Genomic DNA, 17,852 nt, shown 5'->3' with positions numbered 1-17,852 from the left:
ACGAGTACTGAGGTATGACTATACTCTTCTCAGAATTTCTTATTATAGGACATTATGTGAGAGGTGTAAATTTTTTTAGATGCTTAGATTTCAAATTCTATACCATTGATTCTTAGAACAGTGTGTTAAAAACAATATATCAAGCTCCTTAAAATAGGGTGGGGCAAAAGTAGGTTTACAGTTTTTCATATGGAAAATAATACAGTATTAATAACTAATAATACAAGAACAAACTCTGTGTTTCACATACTTACAACTGTAAACCTACCCTGTATTATTTCAATTGTTATAGGACCTAGAAGCTAAGAACATAGGTTCTGTAGTTTATACTCCTGATTAACAGAACTGCTGATTGCTGCTTAACCTTGCTGAGTCTTTTGAGTTACCTTATTAGTAAGTCATGGGGATGTAATGTACAGCATAGGAAAAATAGTAATATTATAATAACTTTATATGGTTACATATGGTTGCTAGATTCATTGTGGTGATCCCATTGCAAAGTTTATAAATGCCGAACCACTATGTTGTACATCTGAAACTAATATAATATTTTATGTCAACTGTAGTTTAATAAATAACGAATTTAAAATAAAGAAGTGGTGAGGGTTAAATGAGAATACAAAGTGCTTAATGTTAGTGTAGCACATAATAAGTACTCACTAGATATTAGGTGCTATCATTCTTGTCATTATCACTATAAATTTTAAGACCTGTTTTATAAATAATAATTTTTTCCCTAATGTGGTCATCCCAAGGCCTAGTCAAGTAGTCATAAAATTAATCATCATAAATTCAGCCCTTATTAACTTGGCACCTGTGTGCATCTCCTTAATCTCCACATAAGACAATAACAATAACAAGGTCATAATTCTGCCTAATATGATATAGTTCTTGTGCACACAACCAAAAATGTACTAATGCCTTCCCCAGAAGAGAAGCTAAAGTCCTCGAGTGATATTTTCTCAAAATCCTGTAACTTAAATATTAAGATGTAAAATTAACAATACTTATATAGTTATATGATATAAAGTTAATGCATCTTATATTACATAATGGAGTAAGAGGAAAGAAGATGGATATAGACACACAAACAAACATATTCATAGCAAAATTAAAAGGAACTACTCATGACAGTTACCATCCTCATTTCTGTGACAGGTCACGTTGTGGTAGCTACTATTTATTTATTGCTGATACCTTCTTCAGGTATTCACTCTGTATTTCCTTTGCTTTCAACAAGTACCGCAGTTGGTCACAGTTTTTTACCTGGTGGGGTGACTCAAATCTTTATTTCTGAAGGGTCTGGGTCCTCAGTAATCCTTTCTAGATTAGGTTTTTGTAATTTTTCATTGACCTTAATCATGGGACATGATAATACTAGGAGACCCTAAAGGATATCCTATATTCCAGACATATTTTTTCCTAATCTCTATTGTGGAATAGTAGTCTAGTTTCTCCTCGGTAGTCAGGATCAGTCACCCCAGCCAACACCATAACTCCCTTCTTTGCCTATTGATTCAGAGGCATGAGGATCCCAAAGTGGCCAGGTGAGTCTTCACTTCCAGTTTAGTAACATTATTGTTGTGTCTCTTGGTGGAAGCATTCCTCCCTCTGGAAATAAGATCTTTAGACCAGCAGAGTAAAAAGTCTCAAAGCAGATCTTTTGCTGGTGGTGACTCACAAGGGGTAACAATGAGTGTTATCACTCCTATTTCCACTGCTTGATCGCCGTGTCTGAATCCTTATTATGGAAGAAACAGCACCACACACTGGACGCTGATTGAAAGCGTATTCATACTTAAGGAGAACCTTGCTACCACCCTGCAGGGTATTGCCCCCTAGCTGGCACTGTAACTGAGTCTTCAAAAGGCCATTTCACTCTTCTGTCAAGCCATTTGCTTCAGAATGTTAGGGAACATGATAAGGTGGGTAAATTCCATGAGGTTGGGCCCATCATTGCCCTTTTGCTGTGAGGTGACTTCCTTTATCAGAAGAAATGCTATGTGCAATACCATGCTGGTGGATAAGGCACTCTTTAAGTCCATAGATGGGAATGCGAAATCCAAATCCAGAGTCAGTGTCTACTCTAGTAAGGACAAAATGCTGCTCCTCCATGAAGCTGACTAGTGGAATCAGCCTGCCTCCAGGTAGCTGGCTAATCACACTGGGCAATGGTGTCATATCAGGGGCTCGGTATTGGTGTCTGCTGCTGGCAGACTAGACATTTAGCAGCAGCCATAGCCTCAGTGAGTGGCAGGCCATGTTGTTGAGCCCATGCATAACTTCCACCCTTGTTTCCATGGCCACTTTGTCCATAAGCCTGTTATTGGGACATGATAATACTAAGAGGTGACAGGGGTGGCTGGGAAGAAGGCTGACTGGTATCCACAGAATGGGTCATCCTATGCAACTGATTTTAAAATCCTCCTCTACTGAGCCCACCCTTCAGTGAGCAATCACATTGGAGACAAATCTCTTCACATTTTCAGCCTATTCAGAGAGGACTACGTACATACAGCTTCCCCAAATTTCCTTTTCACCAATTTTTTCCTCTACATTAAACCAAGGTATATCCAGCATTTCCAATTCACTCATCGTGGGTCACCTTTTGGTTCATGTTTCAGCCAACCATTCAGACAAATTCTAGAGCCTTTTCTAACTCTCCAAGCTGCGGTACTAAAGTGCAGAATCTGTTTAGTGAGACCATATCAATATTAAGAATTAATTTCAATGAAAATACTTTTTTGTCCAATAAAAATGCATATGAAGACAATTGGCCAGGGTGAAAGTGGCTTTGTGAAGGTAGATTCATTCTGAATACTTCTTAAAAGTATATCAGTGTTTGTATAATTTTCAGTAACACATTGGTATTACTAAATGTGGAATCAAAACTTCCTCAGGCTCAAAAACATAGGGTCCGGGTGAAAGAACTGTAAAAATGTCTTCTATTCATTTCAACTTAGTGTGAAAGGTAATATCAAATATTAAATAATGATACCGACCTGGTATGACAGCTATGATAGGAGGGGGATATATGTAAGGTAAGTATTTGCTAATGTGATATACCTGTTGTGGAAGTACTTGTATTGAAATGCTTTAAAAGAAAATTACTAGGAGAACTAATGTGTAATACATTGAATTAAGGTCCTCATTTGCTTAATAACTGAACTATTTATTTTTTAAAATGTCTTTATCTTTCTTGGTAACAGGCAGGGGAGTACCATATATTTTAATTAAGCACTTTATAGTTTTTAAATAGAGTTTTAGTTTAACATCTATTTTGTTCCTAATGTACTGAAGAGTAAAAGAAACTCTTCTTTCCTGATGTTAGTTCAGTAGGAGATTGTTTTCTATGACTTTATTTTGAATTTTTGGGTTGCCACTTTTTCTTTACTACATGAATTAAATATGAAGTGATAGCTTATTTTAGGAAGTCTTTTATTGTGGTGAATTAGATATATTTTTGCTTTCTTAGAACAACGTGTGTATAGAAACTGGTTTAAAAGGGATTTCTTAAGTGGCTGCATTGGTATTAACATTACAGAGTAGGAAAAGAAATGGAAAGGTTTCATGCTTCCATGGTCCTTGTGTTCACGCAGCATCTGCAGTTTTCTCTGCTTCCAGCAATTGTTTTCATGCATATCTTTAAAGAGATCTACATTTCTAAACTACATTTTTGTTCTGCTGGAATTTAGGATGATTCACGTTATTGTGGATCCCTTGTTTTTATTTCTATTATATTAAAATAGAATTTTCAGTAAATGTGTACTTGTCTTCTGTAGTCTATAACAATACTGTCCAATAGTAATATAATGTGAGCCACAAATGAATTTAAAATGCCACATTAAAAGTACTAATTAATAATTACAGATATTAATATTTTTGTTTAACTCAGAGTATTCAATATATTACTTGAACAGGTAATCAATACAAAAGTTATTAATGAGATATTTTGCCTTTTGTATTTCATATTTTCAAAATCCAGTTTGTATTTTGCACTTACAACTTTTCTCAATTTGGCCTGGCCACATTTCAGGTGTTCAGTAGCTGCATGTGGCTAATGGCTCCGCTATTGTACAGTGTAGGTCTACAGAGTCAGATACAGTCTTAGTGTCTAGATGGATAGAAAGATAAAAAGCTACTATTTTCTATTAATTGGACTCAATTAGTGTAATAAGTAGTAATCAACACCCAATAATGTGATCATCTTTAATGGATATCAAACCTGGACTTTTTTATTCATTGGACAGTTAATTGCAGGAGATATACTGAAAATATTGGGTAGATGGAACTTCTACTGTTTGGTTGCCCTTAATCACTGTGCTGTGCAATTGCATTTATTTCTATTGTATATACATGTTCATGCTTCATGAAATCTGAGTATATGTCTATAATTCTGTAATTTGTAGCATAAATGCAGTTCCAGCTACAACGAAGACTTTGTGCTGCAGCTGGAGAAAGAATTGGTTCAAGCCCGTCTGAGTGAAGCTGAGTCTCAGTGTGCACTGAAGGAGATGCAGGATAAGGTCCTGGATTTAGAGAAGGTGAGAACAACAGAAATGCTGTTCCTCCCAAATTAGATAGGACATGTAATAGATACTTGTTAAGTACTTATTAAGCTCTTAAATTGGACTTGGTGTTTTTACGCATTAGAAACCTTACATGTTCATTACTGAGAGAGGAAAGGGAAAAAAATGAGTCACAGTTATTCTTTGTTGTTGCCATCCTACTCAAAGCCCCATATTTAAGGGGAAAATGGAGATTAGAATCCTTTTAGAGGAAAACAATCAGGGTAATTTTGATATGAATAATATTTAAATGTTGGAGAAAAGAAACTTAGGGGATGGAAATTAACTGTTGTTCTCAAATATTGTAATATCTTCATCTGTAAGAGGTTGAATATGATTAATACATAAACATTTCAAGGAAAATTTCATCTGGGTGTAACTGTTATAACTTTCCAAGCTACAGTAGCCACCTTAGGATGTGTAGGAAGATCTTAGCCTGAGGTATACTACAGAAGCTAACTTACCTCTTTTCAAAGTCATTAAAGAACTTTAAGGATTAGGCAAGTAGTGGAAATAGAAGTGCATTTAGGTTTCTTATAACCCTCAGACTTGAGAGTCTGTGTTCTAGATAACAAACTCTACTTTCTTGTCTGTAAAATCATTAATGGCTTGGGCTCTTGTGTTGTATTTGTTCCTTTCATCCCTGGGAATATCTAGCTATTGAATCAAAGGCTCACAAATAACAAACATGACAGACTCAAGTTGTTCTTAGCTATTTGTTAATGAATTCAAGCAGGATATAACTACAATCAGTAGTGGAATAATTCTGCTAGAAATGTGCTTACTATTTTTATATTTTTAGAAAATTTATTATCTTATTTATTGAGAAAAAGGCCTACAAGAAAGCTGTGAAAAATGCCTAACATATTTGGTCTCTAAATGCAACTTAGGAGTATTCTGGGCTCCATAATTTAGATAAGAATCTGAATCTCTCCATTGTGAATTTTTGGTAATAAGAAATGTCCTAGAGTACAACTTAAAAATGGACTTCTTAAGTAGCTTTGTTGGTATTCATGGTATTGAGTAGAAAGGAAAGGAAATTGGAAGGTTTTGTGCCTCCTATGGTTAATTTCTTCGTGCAGGGTTCTCTCTTTCATGCACAAGCAGTAAATTTCTGGTTTTGAATAGAGAAAATATTTAAAGTTCATTATAAAAATGTATAGTTGGCAAGAATAACTTTATTCCATAATCATGTGGGCTAAATCTTCAGGTGTACCATGAAATATTTTAGAGAGAAAATTTTATAGATTCAAGTTAATCTCCTTAGGACCTCAGTTTACCTAAGGAGCTTTTACTGGAGGCCTCATTTAGGATCTCTTGGTCACTCCCCAAAGTAGTTTAATACAGGGCTACCCTATATCCTAAGGTGGGTCTTTCAGGATAGGAGAGTAATCTAAATCTTGTACCCTTGAAACAAATATTTGGATCATCTTGGTATTAATTTTGTCACTATTGACATAAATAGTGGCTAATATACAGAGATTTTAGACTATTCTTTCCATAAGTCTTTAAATATGAATGATGTTTATGCTTCATTTTGCAACTCTCATTAGTATTGTATTAAACAAAGCAGAGGTAGACTTTCTGTGAAGTAGTTACCCTCACACATTCCTGTGGGTATGTAAAACAGTGCAGCTGCTTTGGAAAAGTTTGACAGTTTCTTAAAAGTTAAATGTGGAATTGCCATCTGATTCAATAGTTCTGCTCCTTGATACATACTCAAGAAAATTAAAAACATAGGTCCACACAAAAACATTTATACAAATGGTCATAGCAGCATTAGTCATACTAGCCAAAAAAGTGGAAACAATGCTGGCAAATGGATGAATAAAATGTGGTATAGTCATATAATGGAACATAAGTTGGCAATAAAAAGGAATGAAACTTCAAAACATGCTAAGTGAAAGAAGCTAGTCGTAAAGGGCCACGTATTGTGTGATTTCATTTATATGAAATGTCCTGAAGAGGCAAATCCATAGAGACAGAAAGTAGATTAGGAGTTGCCGAGGGCTGGAGGGCGGGGAAATGTGGAGTGACTGGTAATGGGTGTAGGGTTTCTTTTGGGGGATGATGAAATGTTTTGAAGTTAGATCATGATCATGACTGCACAACCCTGTGAATACTCTTAAAAACTACTGACTAGTATACATTAAAAGGGTAAGTTTTACGGTTTGTAAATTATTATTTCAATAAAATTGTATAAAATTAACTAATTACATATGGGACAAATAGCTCTTATTTCTATATGCTTTATTTTATTTTATTCTTTAAATTAAAAAATTCCCAATTCAATGTTCTTTTGGTTTAGAGAAACAACTCCTTTCCTGATGAGAATAATATTGCAAGGCTTCAAGAGGAGCTCATTGCTGTGAAACTGAGAGAAGCAGAAGCTATTATGGGTTTGAAAGAACTTAGACAACAAGTCAGAGATTTAGAGGAGCACTGGCAGGTATATTAATATATTTTGTGTGCTTTTTAAAAAGAAGGTAAAACCTGAATATTTAGTTTGTGTGAGTTTGAAGTAGTTGATGACCAATCCTAGGATATGAGTTTAAAGTATGAAAGACCCTGTATCATGTACACAACTGAGAGCATTTATAAATTGAAAGTACCTTTAAACTGTTTCTCCCTTTTTTAACTCTTATAATTAAACAGAAGATATGATAGAGATCAAGTCATATTTTTGTTATTATACCATTGTAATTTATATAACTTTTTCTAAGGACTTTAAAGAAATAATTCTTAAAAAAAATTTTTAATTTATTTATTGTTTTTCTATTACAGTTGTCCCACTTTTTCCCCCATTGTTCCTCCCCACCCAGCCCACCCCTTCTCCCACAGTCAGTCCCCACCTTGTTGTCCATGTCCACGGGTCATTGATACTCGTTCCTTTGCTAAACCCTTCCCCGACTTACCCCCTCTTTCCCCTCCCCCCTGTAACTATTAGTCTGTTCTTTGTTTACATGCGAAATAATTCTTTAAATAGTACATATTTCTTCTGTTGATTTTTCATCTGTTTTTCAGTATGAAATAGTAGAAGGCTGACACAAATATAAATTTGTCTATAAGTTTGTGACTTCTTTTGAAAATTGGTATCTCACAAATAAATCAGATATTTAGCCAGTTATATGCCAACAAATATATTTACATATGAGGGAAACTGTTGACAAGGAACCAAAAACCAGAATTTATAAAACAGAAGGGAAAGAGGGAAGAAAACAAAAACCAGACAGTATTTCAGGGTAGTGATCTTGGTTTGAATTTGGGGTAGGTGATGCATCTAGCAAAGTATGAGGAAGTAATAAACTGGAAATTAAAAACAAACAACCTTTCCCCACAGGAATTTTGAGCACACTGCTTTTAAATTCTAATATTGCTTCCTTACTTCATGAATGACCTCGTTTTTTCCCTTTTCTTGGAATTTTGTTATAAAAAATGAATATCTCATTAAAAATTTAGGGTAGAATTTGTATTGTTTACAATAATTAATTCACAGTGTAAAAAATTGAACTATATCTGAGTTTTCCAAAATCTGCAATGTACTGGCAGTGAGATCTGCAGTGTGATCTTTCTGAAGTTATTTAATCACAATTTCCATTTTCATACCTGTGCAATGAACATAATAGTGTCTGTTTAGATTTTCTGGATATTAAATAAAATAATGTCTATAGTGTGCTTAATATAGTACTGGATCTGACGTAGTTGTTCAGTAAAGTTAGCTCTTATTTTGATATTGGGAATATTTGTTGCCATACAGTTTTTTGTGTTTCAGCGCCACTTAGCTCGTACTACTGGGAGATGGAAAGACCCACCTAAAAAAAGTGCTGTGAATGAGTTACAAGATGAACTGATGACTATTCGACTTAGAGAAGCAGAGACACAGGCAGAAATAAGAGAAATAAAACAGAGGATGATGGAAATGGAAACACAGGTATGGCAGAAAGCCCAATAATTTTTAAAAATATCATTAGCAGATCAAAAGTTTATGCACAGATTGTATCATCTCTAGAATAGAGCTAAAAGATGGACGTACAAAACTGTCTAGACTACAATTTTGTAGCCCAAATAAGAAGGGCTAAAAATGTTTTCTTTGATATCAGAGATTTAACTCTTTGACACATTCAGCAAAGTTTAAGCAAGTCATAATATTCCATTTGACTTTGTTGCCTTATTACGTAACTCAGGAGGGAATACTCACATAGAGCAAAATTTCTCAGCCTTAAACTGTTAGCATTTTGGACCAGATAAGTTTTTATTTTGGGGACTTTGCTGTGCATTTTAAGATGACTAACAGCATCCCTGACCTCTACCTGCTAGGTGCCAGCAGCACCGAGTACCTCCCTGTCCCCCACCCTGTGTTGTACTGGCTAAAATGTCTCCACATGTTGTCTAATGTCCTTGGAAAAATTCCGTGGTTGAGAACCACTGATCTAGAATGTAGGGTGAACAATGCTTCCGAAAATTGTTTAATGTGGGGATTCTCAGCATCAATTCTAAAATTATAATTCTTCTCAAGTCCCCATTTCTCTAATAAACTATATTAAATATACTTGAGATATGAAAGGTCCTTTTTATGAAATCCATTTTTATTATAAAGTTACATTTGGTTTTTATGTTGTGCATTTGTGTAGATCATATTCTCTATTCTCTGTAATGTTATTTTGTCTTCAAAAAATACGTATTCGTCAGTAGGGGGCATAGTTAACTCATGTATCACTCTGAATGCCCATGTGCAAAAAAAAGAAACGATCATTCCAACCTGAACATAACATGAATATATGTAAATCTTTTAAATTAAATATATTTCATTTTACATTGTTCAGAGTTATTTCCTTGTATTTTTCATTGCAATTAAAATAACAGTAATATAATGTAAAGTAGAAATCTATCTTTTATAGTGGGAAGTTGTATTTTTACAATTTTATATCAGTATAGATACTAAAGATTGCAAACATAGCTTTTAAGCCATGTTCCGGATTTATTTTAGAGTGGGTGTAGGTTGAATTCAACAAATGCGGTTTTGAGAACTTGTGAATACAAAGTACTGTCCAGCCTTCAAAGAACTTATACTTGAGGAATCAGGCATTCACAAACTATATTTAATATAATTTACTATCTGAGACGATTGATGATAACTAAATATTGTACTAATCACTTAATAACTACATAAGTCAGGTCAATATGCTGTACACTTTAGGTTTATACAGTGCTATATGTCAATTATATCTTAATACAACTGGAAAAATATGTAATTCAGAAACATGGTAATTAGAGAGTTAGATGGAAATTGCTGTGGGGAATAGGAGTGGAAAATAATTCCAGCTAGGTGGTTTGGGGGAAGGCTTCCTAGGGAATTTGTATTTTGAATTGTGCATGACTGATGAGTATGATTTTTGGGTGAATTTTGCTGGAAGAGGAATGGTTTCTAAGTGCCAGTGCTTTAACTGGAGATGATCCATGAAGTTTTCACATTGCAAAATGAGAAAAATAAATAAAAACAGTGTGATGTAATGGTAATGCTATATTAGTTATTCAGAGAGTTTTGTATCAAACATCCAAGTATCCAGCACCCAGATTGAGACATGTGTCCCTGTCCTTGTTGATACAAATAACTCCAGTTCCTTCATTTTTAATGACTTCTAGAGAAATCCACCTAGTGTGTATATCTTAGTTTATTGACCTTCTCTCCTCTTTGTACCAAATTTGCTATAACAATCAGTGCTGCTCTGAACATTCTTGCACGTTTCCTTGCGTATATCTGTAAGTTTCTTCAGTGCAGGAGTTTTTATTATTTTTTTGTGTGCTATGAATCCCTTTTGCAGCCTGAAGCCTATGGACCCCCTCAAAATAATGTTTTTTAATGCATACAATAAATCTATGTAGGATTATAAAGCAAACCAGTTACATTGAAATAGAGTTATTAAAGTACTAAAAAGCAAACACATTTGTGATAGAACACTTGCTCAGAAACACATACAACACAGTCCCATAGCTGGATTCAGGTTTTTAATACTGTAGATTTTTCTTTGTATCTAAGTTAGATCGTACCATATTTTCCTTTCTGGAGAGACTGTTTCCTGATTTTTGTCCCAAGACTAATGAGGTACGTTGTATTTTATCTTTTTCTGCTCTCAGAAATTTTATGTAAGATTGGAATTACCCTTTACTTTAATATTTCTGGAATTTATTTTTTAAGTATACTTTATTGATTATGCTATTACAATTGTCCCAATTTTTCCCCTGTTGCCCCTCTCCACCTGGTACCCCCATTCCTTCCAGCAATCCCCTGCCTTAGTTCATATCCATGGATAATGCAAACAAGTTCTTTGGCTTCACCATTTCCTTTACTATTCTTAACATCCCTGTGTCTGTTTTATTCCTACCAATTATGCTTCTTAATCCCTCACCATTTTCCCATTCTCTGCCTCCCCCCTCCCAGTTTATAATCCTCCAAATTATCTCCATATCTTTGATTCTATTTCTGTTCTGGTTGTTTGCTTAGTTTGTTTTTTCTTTTAGATTCAGTTGTTGATAGTTGTGAATTTGTTGCATTTTTAATGTTCATGGTTTTGATCTTCTTTTTCTTAAATATGTCCCTTTAACATTTCCTGTAATAATGACTTGGTGGTGATGAATTCCTTTAGCTTTACCTTGTCTGGAAGCACTTTATCTGCCCTTCCATTCTAAATGCTAGCTTTGCTGGATAGAGTAATCTTGGTTGTAGTTCCTTGCATTTCATCACTCTGAATACTTCTTGCCAGTCCCTTCTTGCCTGCAAAGTTTCTTTTGAGAAGTCTGTGATAGTCTATGAGAACTTCTTTGTAGGTAACTCTACTTTTCTCATGCTGCTTTTAAGATTCTCTCTTGCCCTGGCTGGTGTGGCTCAGTGGATTGAGCATCGGCCTGTGAACCAAGTGTCACTGGTTCGATTCCCAGTCAGGGCACATAACTAGGTTGCACATCAGGTCCCCAGTTGGGGGTGCGAGTGAAAGGCAACCACACAGAGGTGTTTTTCTCCCTTTCTCCTTTCCCCTCTCTCTAAAAATAAATAAACAAACAAGTAAATAAATTATTTTTTAAAAATGTTTAAAAAAAAAGATTCTCTCTTGCCCTGGCTGGTGTAGCTCAGTGGATTGAGTGCTAGCCTGCAAAACAAAGGGGCACTGGTTCATTTCCCAGTCAGGGCACATGCCTAGGCTGTGGGACAGGTCCCCAGTTGGGGGCATGTGAGAGGCAACCACACATTAATGTTTCTCTTGCCCATTCTCCCTTCCTTCCCCTCTCTCTAAAAATAAATAAATAAAATCTGTTTAAAAAGTGATTCTCTCTTTATCTTTAGCCTTTGGCATTTTAATTATGATATGTCTTGGTGTGTTACTCTTTGGGTCCAACTTATTTGGGACTCTGTGCTTCCTGGACTTGTATGTCTATTTCCTTCACCAAATGAGGAAGTTTTCTCTCATTAATTTTTCAAGTAAGTTTTCAATTTCTTGCTCTTCCTCTTCTCCTTCTGGCATCCCTATGATTTAGATGTTGACATGTTTGGAGATGTCCCTGAGGTTTCTAAGCCTGTCCTCATTTTTTTGAATTCTTATTTCTTCTTTTTGTTTTGGTTAAATGTTTATCTCTTCCTTACACTCCAAATCATTGGCTTGAATCTCAGCTTCCTTCCCCCTTCTCTGTCAGTTTCCTGTGGATTACTCTTTGTTTCTCTCTTCCTTTATTTTTTTGCCATACTCAAGGACTTCTGAGCATTTTGATAAGCAGTGTTTGGAACTCTGCATCTGATAGGTTGGCTATCTCCATTTCACTTAGTTCTTTTTCTGGGGTTTTGTTCTGTTCATGCATTTGGGCCATATTATTTTGTCTCCTCAATTTAGCAGCCTCCCTGTGTTTGTTGCTGTGTATTAGCTAGAGCTGCTTTCATTCCCTGTCTTAGTAGCATGGCTTGTGTAGAAAAGGCACCTGCAAATTGTGTGGGGCAGAGCCATTGGTAATTGCCAGGGCTGGGCAACCAGCATCACTGCTTTGTGGTAGTGTGGTGAGGGCTCGGAGAAGGGACAGTGCCAGCCCTTGGCTTCTGGCAGTTCTCCTGGCACTTTCCCCAATTCCAGTCACTTCACTCCCTTCCCCTGTGCAACTGGTGCCCTTCCAGCTGCTGCTCTGATGGTGAATTCCAGAGTGGGGGGTTCTGCATGTGTTCTGTAATTACTTGGTTGTCAGACTTCCATACAGCTCAATTTCCTGATGGTTCTGGGTGTTACTAGTTTTGAGATCTGGTTGTAATTCTTTCTGTGGTTGCACAAGGAGGTGGAGTGTGTCTGCCTACACCTCCATCTTGAATGGACAGGAATTTATTTCTTCAAACACTGTTTTGTGAGAATAGTAACTATTGATTCTAGTTTTTGAAGGGTCGTAGATCTTTTCAGGTTTTCTGTGTCTTATTGCATCTGGTTTGGTAAAATAAGGCAAACTTCAAGAAAATAAAGAAGGTGACAGATTTCTGATCAAGACAGAGGCATAGGTAAACACAGCTTGCCTCCTTGCACAATCACATCAAAATTACAACCAAACTATAGGAAAACCATCATTCAGAAGTCCAACACCTACAGAACTAAAGAAACCGCATCCATCCAGACTGGAAGGAGGCATAGAGACAGGGAGGTGATGAACAGACTGGTCCCACACCCATGTGTGGTGGATAAAAATTCAGGAGGGATATCTCAGGAGCAAGGAGTCCCAGCCCCACACCAGACCCCCCAGCCCAGGGTTCCAGTGCCAGGAAGATAAGTCCTCAAACTTCCAGCTGCAAAAACCAGTGGGGATTGAGTTAGTGGAAGAAACTGCTGGGGCCCCAAGCAGTTCCTCTTAAAGAACACACACAGATACTCACCTCCTCAGACTCGCTCCCTCTGAGCTCCAGCACCAGAGTAGCAGCTTCAAAGGCACCAGAGAATACAGAGAGAAACTGAAGTTTCTGGCATCAAGGCAAGCAGAGGCCATTGTCCCTTTTCTAAACCCTTCCTACACAGAGCTGGCAAGCTGTTGCCATATCTGAGACTCCATCAATCTGGCTAACACTCTTTCACCCGCCTTGGAGATCCCAGAGACTCCACCCCACCCAATTTATGGGCTTACCCCAGCTGATTTTTCATTTGAATGGCTGGCCATGGCTCATGCTTCACAACTTCTTAAATGCTACCAAACAAACAGTAGCTGGTCTCAGTGAGCCCCAGGACCAGCACTGGCAGAAGCGAACTTAGATTCACAGCTTGGCTTCACCTGGGAATCTCCAAGCCCAGCACAATTCAAAGCCATCTCAGATTGCTTTATAGCTCAGGCAGGGTGGCCCTGGACAAAATACAGGTTGGGGCTGACATTGTTCTGCACCACGTGGAAACCTCAGGGCAAGTGCACCCAGAGGACAGCTACAGACCACGTCTGAGCACTACCACCCTACCACTACACAGCTGATCCTCCACGGAGAGTGGAGGTTAGTGGTCAGTGGTCACAGCCAATCCTTGCAGCTGGCCTGGGTGAATCCCTCCCATTGATTTGCCAACAGCAACCAAGGCTCAACTATAAGAAGAAGGTGTACTCAGCCCACATGAAGGGTGTACCTTGAGTACCCAGCTTAGGTGATAAGGGAGGCTTTGCTACCAGACCCAACAGGATACCTACTACATTAGGCCACACTACCAAGATTCTGAGTCAAAGAAGCTGTATCTTAATACATAGAAACAAATACAGGGAGGCTGCCAAAGCGAGGAGATAAAGAAACATGGCCCAAATGAAAGAACAGATCAAAATTCTAGAAAAAGAGCTAAATGAAATGGAGATAAACAATCTATTAGATGAAGAGTTCAAAACACTGGGTATAAGGATGCTCAGGGAACTTAGTGAGGACCTCAACAGCATAAAAAAGATCCAGTCAGAAATGAAGAGTACACTAATTGAAATAAAGAACAATTTACAGGGAAACAACAGTAGAACGGATGAAGCTGAGAATCATGTAAATGATTTAGAACATAAGGAAGCAAAAAACAACCAATCAGAACAAGAAGAAGAAACAAGAAACCAAAAAACATGAGAATAATATAAATAGCCACTGGGATAATTTCAAAAGATCCAACATTCGCATCATAGAGGTATCAGAAGGAGAAGGGAAAGAGCAAGAAATTGGAAATCTATTTGAAAAAATAATGAAAGGAAACTTCCCAAATTGGTTGAAGGAAATAGATGTGCAAGTCCAGGAAGCACAGAGAGTCCCAAACAAGATGTATGCAAAGAGACCCCCTCCAAGACACCTCATAATTAAAATGCCAAAGGTTAAATATAAAGAGAGAATCTTAAAAGCAGCAAGAAAAAAGAAGTTACCTACAGAGGAATTCCCATAAGACTTGTCAGTTGTTTTCTCAAAAGAAACTTTGCAGGCTGGAAGGGATTGGCAAGATATTCAAAGTCATGAAAAGCAGGGACCTACAGCCAAGTTTGCTCTACCCAGAAAAGCTATTATTTAGATTCTAGGGCAGATAAAGAGTTTCCCAGACATGAAAAAACTAAAGAAGTTCACCATCACCAAGCCATTATTATATGAAATGTTTAAGGGGCTTATTTAAGAAAAATAATATCAAAACTATAAACAATAAAATGGCAATAAGTACATATCAACAGTTGAATCTAAAAAACAAACTAAGCAAACAAGAAGAACAGACAGGATCATGGATACAGAGAGGGTTTTGATGGTTGTCAGATGGCGGGGTCTGGGGAAATGGGTGAAAAAGTGAGGGGATTAAGAAGTATAAATAGGCAGTTAAAGGATAGCCATGGGGGTGTAAAGTACAGTATAGGAAATGGAGAAGCCAAAGAACTTATACTCATGACCCATGGACATGAACAATGGTACGGGGATTGCCTAAGGGAGTGGGGGCTGCTGGATGGAGGATGGCAAAGGGGGAAAAAATCAGGACAACTGTAATAGTATAATCAATAAAATATTTTAAAAAACAATAAAGGAGAAAAAAGCAGAAAAAAGACGTGAAAATTACAAAATAAAACAATTTCAAGTATATCATAATCAAGACTTCTGATTTCTATTCTAGTCAGAAAGAACATTGCACCCACTCTTTCAATTAAGAAAAAGAAAAAGAGGGGGGGATTGCTAGGGGAGGGAGATGCTGGGTGGACGGGAGTAAAGGGGAGAAAATTGAAACTATTGAACAATATAATCAATAAAATACATTTAAAAAAAAAAGAAAGAAAAAGAAAAAGAGCCAGTGAAATTCTTAAGTTCATAACTTTCGTTCAACCCAGAGAGGTGAGGTCAGAGGGCAACCAGCTATCCCCAAATATAAGGAGAGACAAGGGCAGAAGCAGCCAAAAGCTGTTAAGCGTATTTCAAATGGAATAAATACCAAATTGGTAGAGGCCAAGTGTGGGCTGGCTAGAGAGTGAAGAGCTCAGGGTGGCAGCAGAGTTCAAAGGCTTCTTCTTCAACCTCAACAGGATTACAAAAAGATTAATGAGTCTTAAGAAAGACCAGTGATACAGGCCTGAGGGAGGGAAATAGAAGCCAATATAGGAGGAGCACTCACTCTTGCTTGCCTATTTTAGGGAATAAAAGGTTAAATCTGCTTGGAACACTAATCTCCTTGAGGCACTAGGGAAATCTTTGTATGTGAAGAAGGAGCAGGACTTTATTTTGTGCCTAGGACAATAGCTGGGTGTAGCGCAGGAGCACCAAGAAGGCCAAGTACTCAGATCCAAGGACAGTACAGCCTAAGACTGAGGCTTTATCAGAACAACAGGACAGAGGTGTTTCCTGCCCCCCCCCCCGACTTCTTGTGACAGGTAACAGTGGAATAATGCTGGAGACCGACCCTCTCTGAAGTGCTATGCAAAGGGAAGACCTAAAGACACTCTTTGGCAAACCAGCCCCCAATCTAAAAATAAGATATTGCTAGAGGAATTTGAAGCCTGCGGTGTAATGAGGGTAACCACAGAAACAACAAACCTCAAACCCAACCCAATGCCTGACTAGATTAACTCAAATCCCCCACAGTAATGTCCTAGCAGAAGGAAAGGTGTGCACATTTCCAGGCATAAAAGCTATTTACCTTAGTCTGCTGTCCTGTACAAGATATCCAGTTTTCAACAGAAAAAAAATCACAAAGCATAGGACAAGGTGAGAGAAAAAACACAACCAAGAGACAAAGCAATCAACAGAACCAGCTTTATATCTAATACAGATTTTGAAATTGTCTCACGGAGTTTAAAATAACTATGATTAATATGCTAAAGGCTCTAAGGAAAAGGTGAAAAACATGTAAAAATCAGATAGGTAATGTCAGGAAAGAAATGAAAACTGTAAGAATCAATCACAAGTGCTAGAAATGATAAACACAGTCGTCGTCGGCAGCCGTCCGTCTCGAGAGACGATGGTGTAGCTTCTTAAGAGTCTATCTGCACCGCCGAGAATGGCTGTGCAGTCCGACTCGGGAGTGACACGGTATCTGTCTCCTCCCGTGTTGAATCGACATCTTGCTGGAGTGTCCTCTCCAGTGAAGCTGAAGCTACAGAGCCTGGGCAGGGTGATATGGAGGGTCTGCTGTTGCCCATGCAGCAGACCCCCCCTCTCTTCGCAGCTGAAGGGTCCAAGGGAAAGACGGAGTCAATACAGCTTGGCTTCAGGTGCGCCGCAGGAGTTGCCGGTGTTGACTACAACGTCAAACCGCCTTAGGGACTCCGGCTCCGGATTTTCTGTCGGGGTTTACTCCCTTAGCCTTTCCCCTGAAGAGGTATGCCGCAAGGCAGCGGAGGTTTTTTGGAGTCAGAGTTTTCCTTCTCTGATGTGCCCTGACTGGAAGATCGAACCAGCGACACTTAGCTCGCAGGCCGACGCTCAATCCACTGAGCCAAACCAGCCAGGACGATAAACACAGTAATTGTTGTGAAAATGCTATCAGTGGCTCATCAGACAACTCTCAAACTATATATTTTTCCTGTTGATATGTCTGCCAGGTATTCACTTTCCCCCATGTGGATTTATACTTTTTTTTTTTTTTAATTATAAAAAGCCTCAACTCTTATCATCTCCTAGACCAGCGATTTTCAACTGGTGTGCCACATGAATTTTTAAAACATGCAATACCTGACTATCGAGTCAGGGGCACTGACCTCCTTTCCTTTATGCTCTCAAATAAAAAAAGGATAACAGCCAACACAGCAATAGCCATTCAGTGGGAATAAATCAAAATGATACTTATTTTTGGTCAGAACTGCAAA

At 37.6% G+C, this 17,852-nt stretch overlaps 1 protein-coding gene across 2 annotated transcripts in view; it reads left to right on the top strand.

Annotated features, from left to right (window-relative positions):
• Nucleotides 1–17,852, top strand: part of EVI5 (ecotropic viral integration site 5) — a 203,065-nt gene that overhangs the window by 103,043 nt on the left and 82,170 nt on the right. For both annotated transcript variants that reach the window (XM_090269736.1, XM_090269735.1), the window contains 3 exons: nucleotides 4,410–4,544; nucleotides 6,877–7,017; nucleotides 8,341–8,499. In XM_090269736.1, the coding sequence (XP_090125862.1) occupies nucleotides 4,410–4,544; nucleotides 6,877–7,017; nucleotides 8,341–8,499 (435 nt within the window). The remainder of the gene's footprint in view (nucleotides 1–4,409; nucleotides 4,545–6,876; nucleotides 7,018–8,340; nucleotides 8,500–17,852) is intronic.

The sequence above is a fragment of the Furipterus horrens genome, unplaced genomic scaffold (assembly GCF_987537825.1).
Source record: "Furipterus horrens unplaced genomic scaffold, mFurHor1.1.pri manual_scaffold_3, whole genome shotgun sequence".
Classification (NCBI taxonomy): Eukaryota; Metazoa; Chordata; class Mammalia; order Chiroptera; family Furipteridae; genus Furipterus; species Furipterus horrens.
Note: the sequence above shows the minus strand (reverse complement) of the source record. Positions and strands in the feature narration are given on the sequence as shown.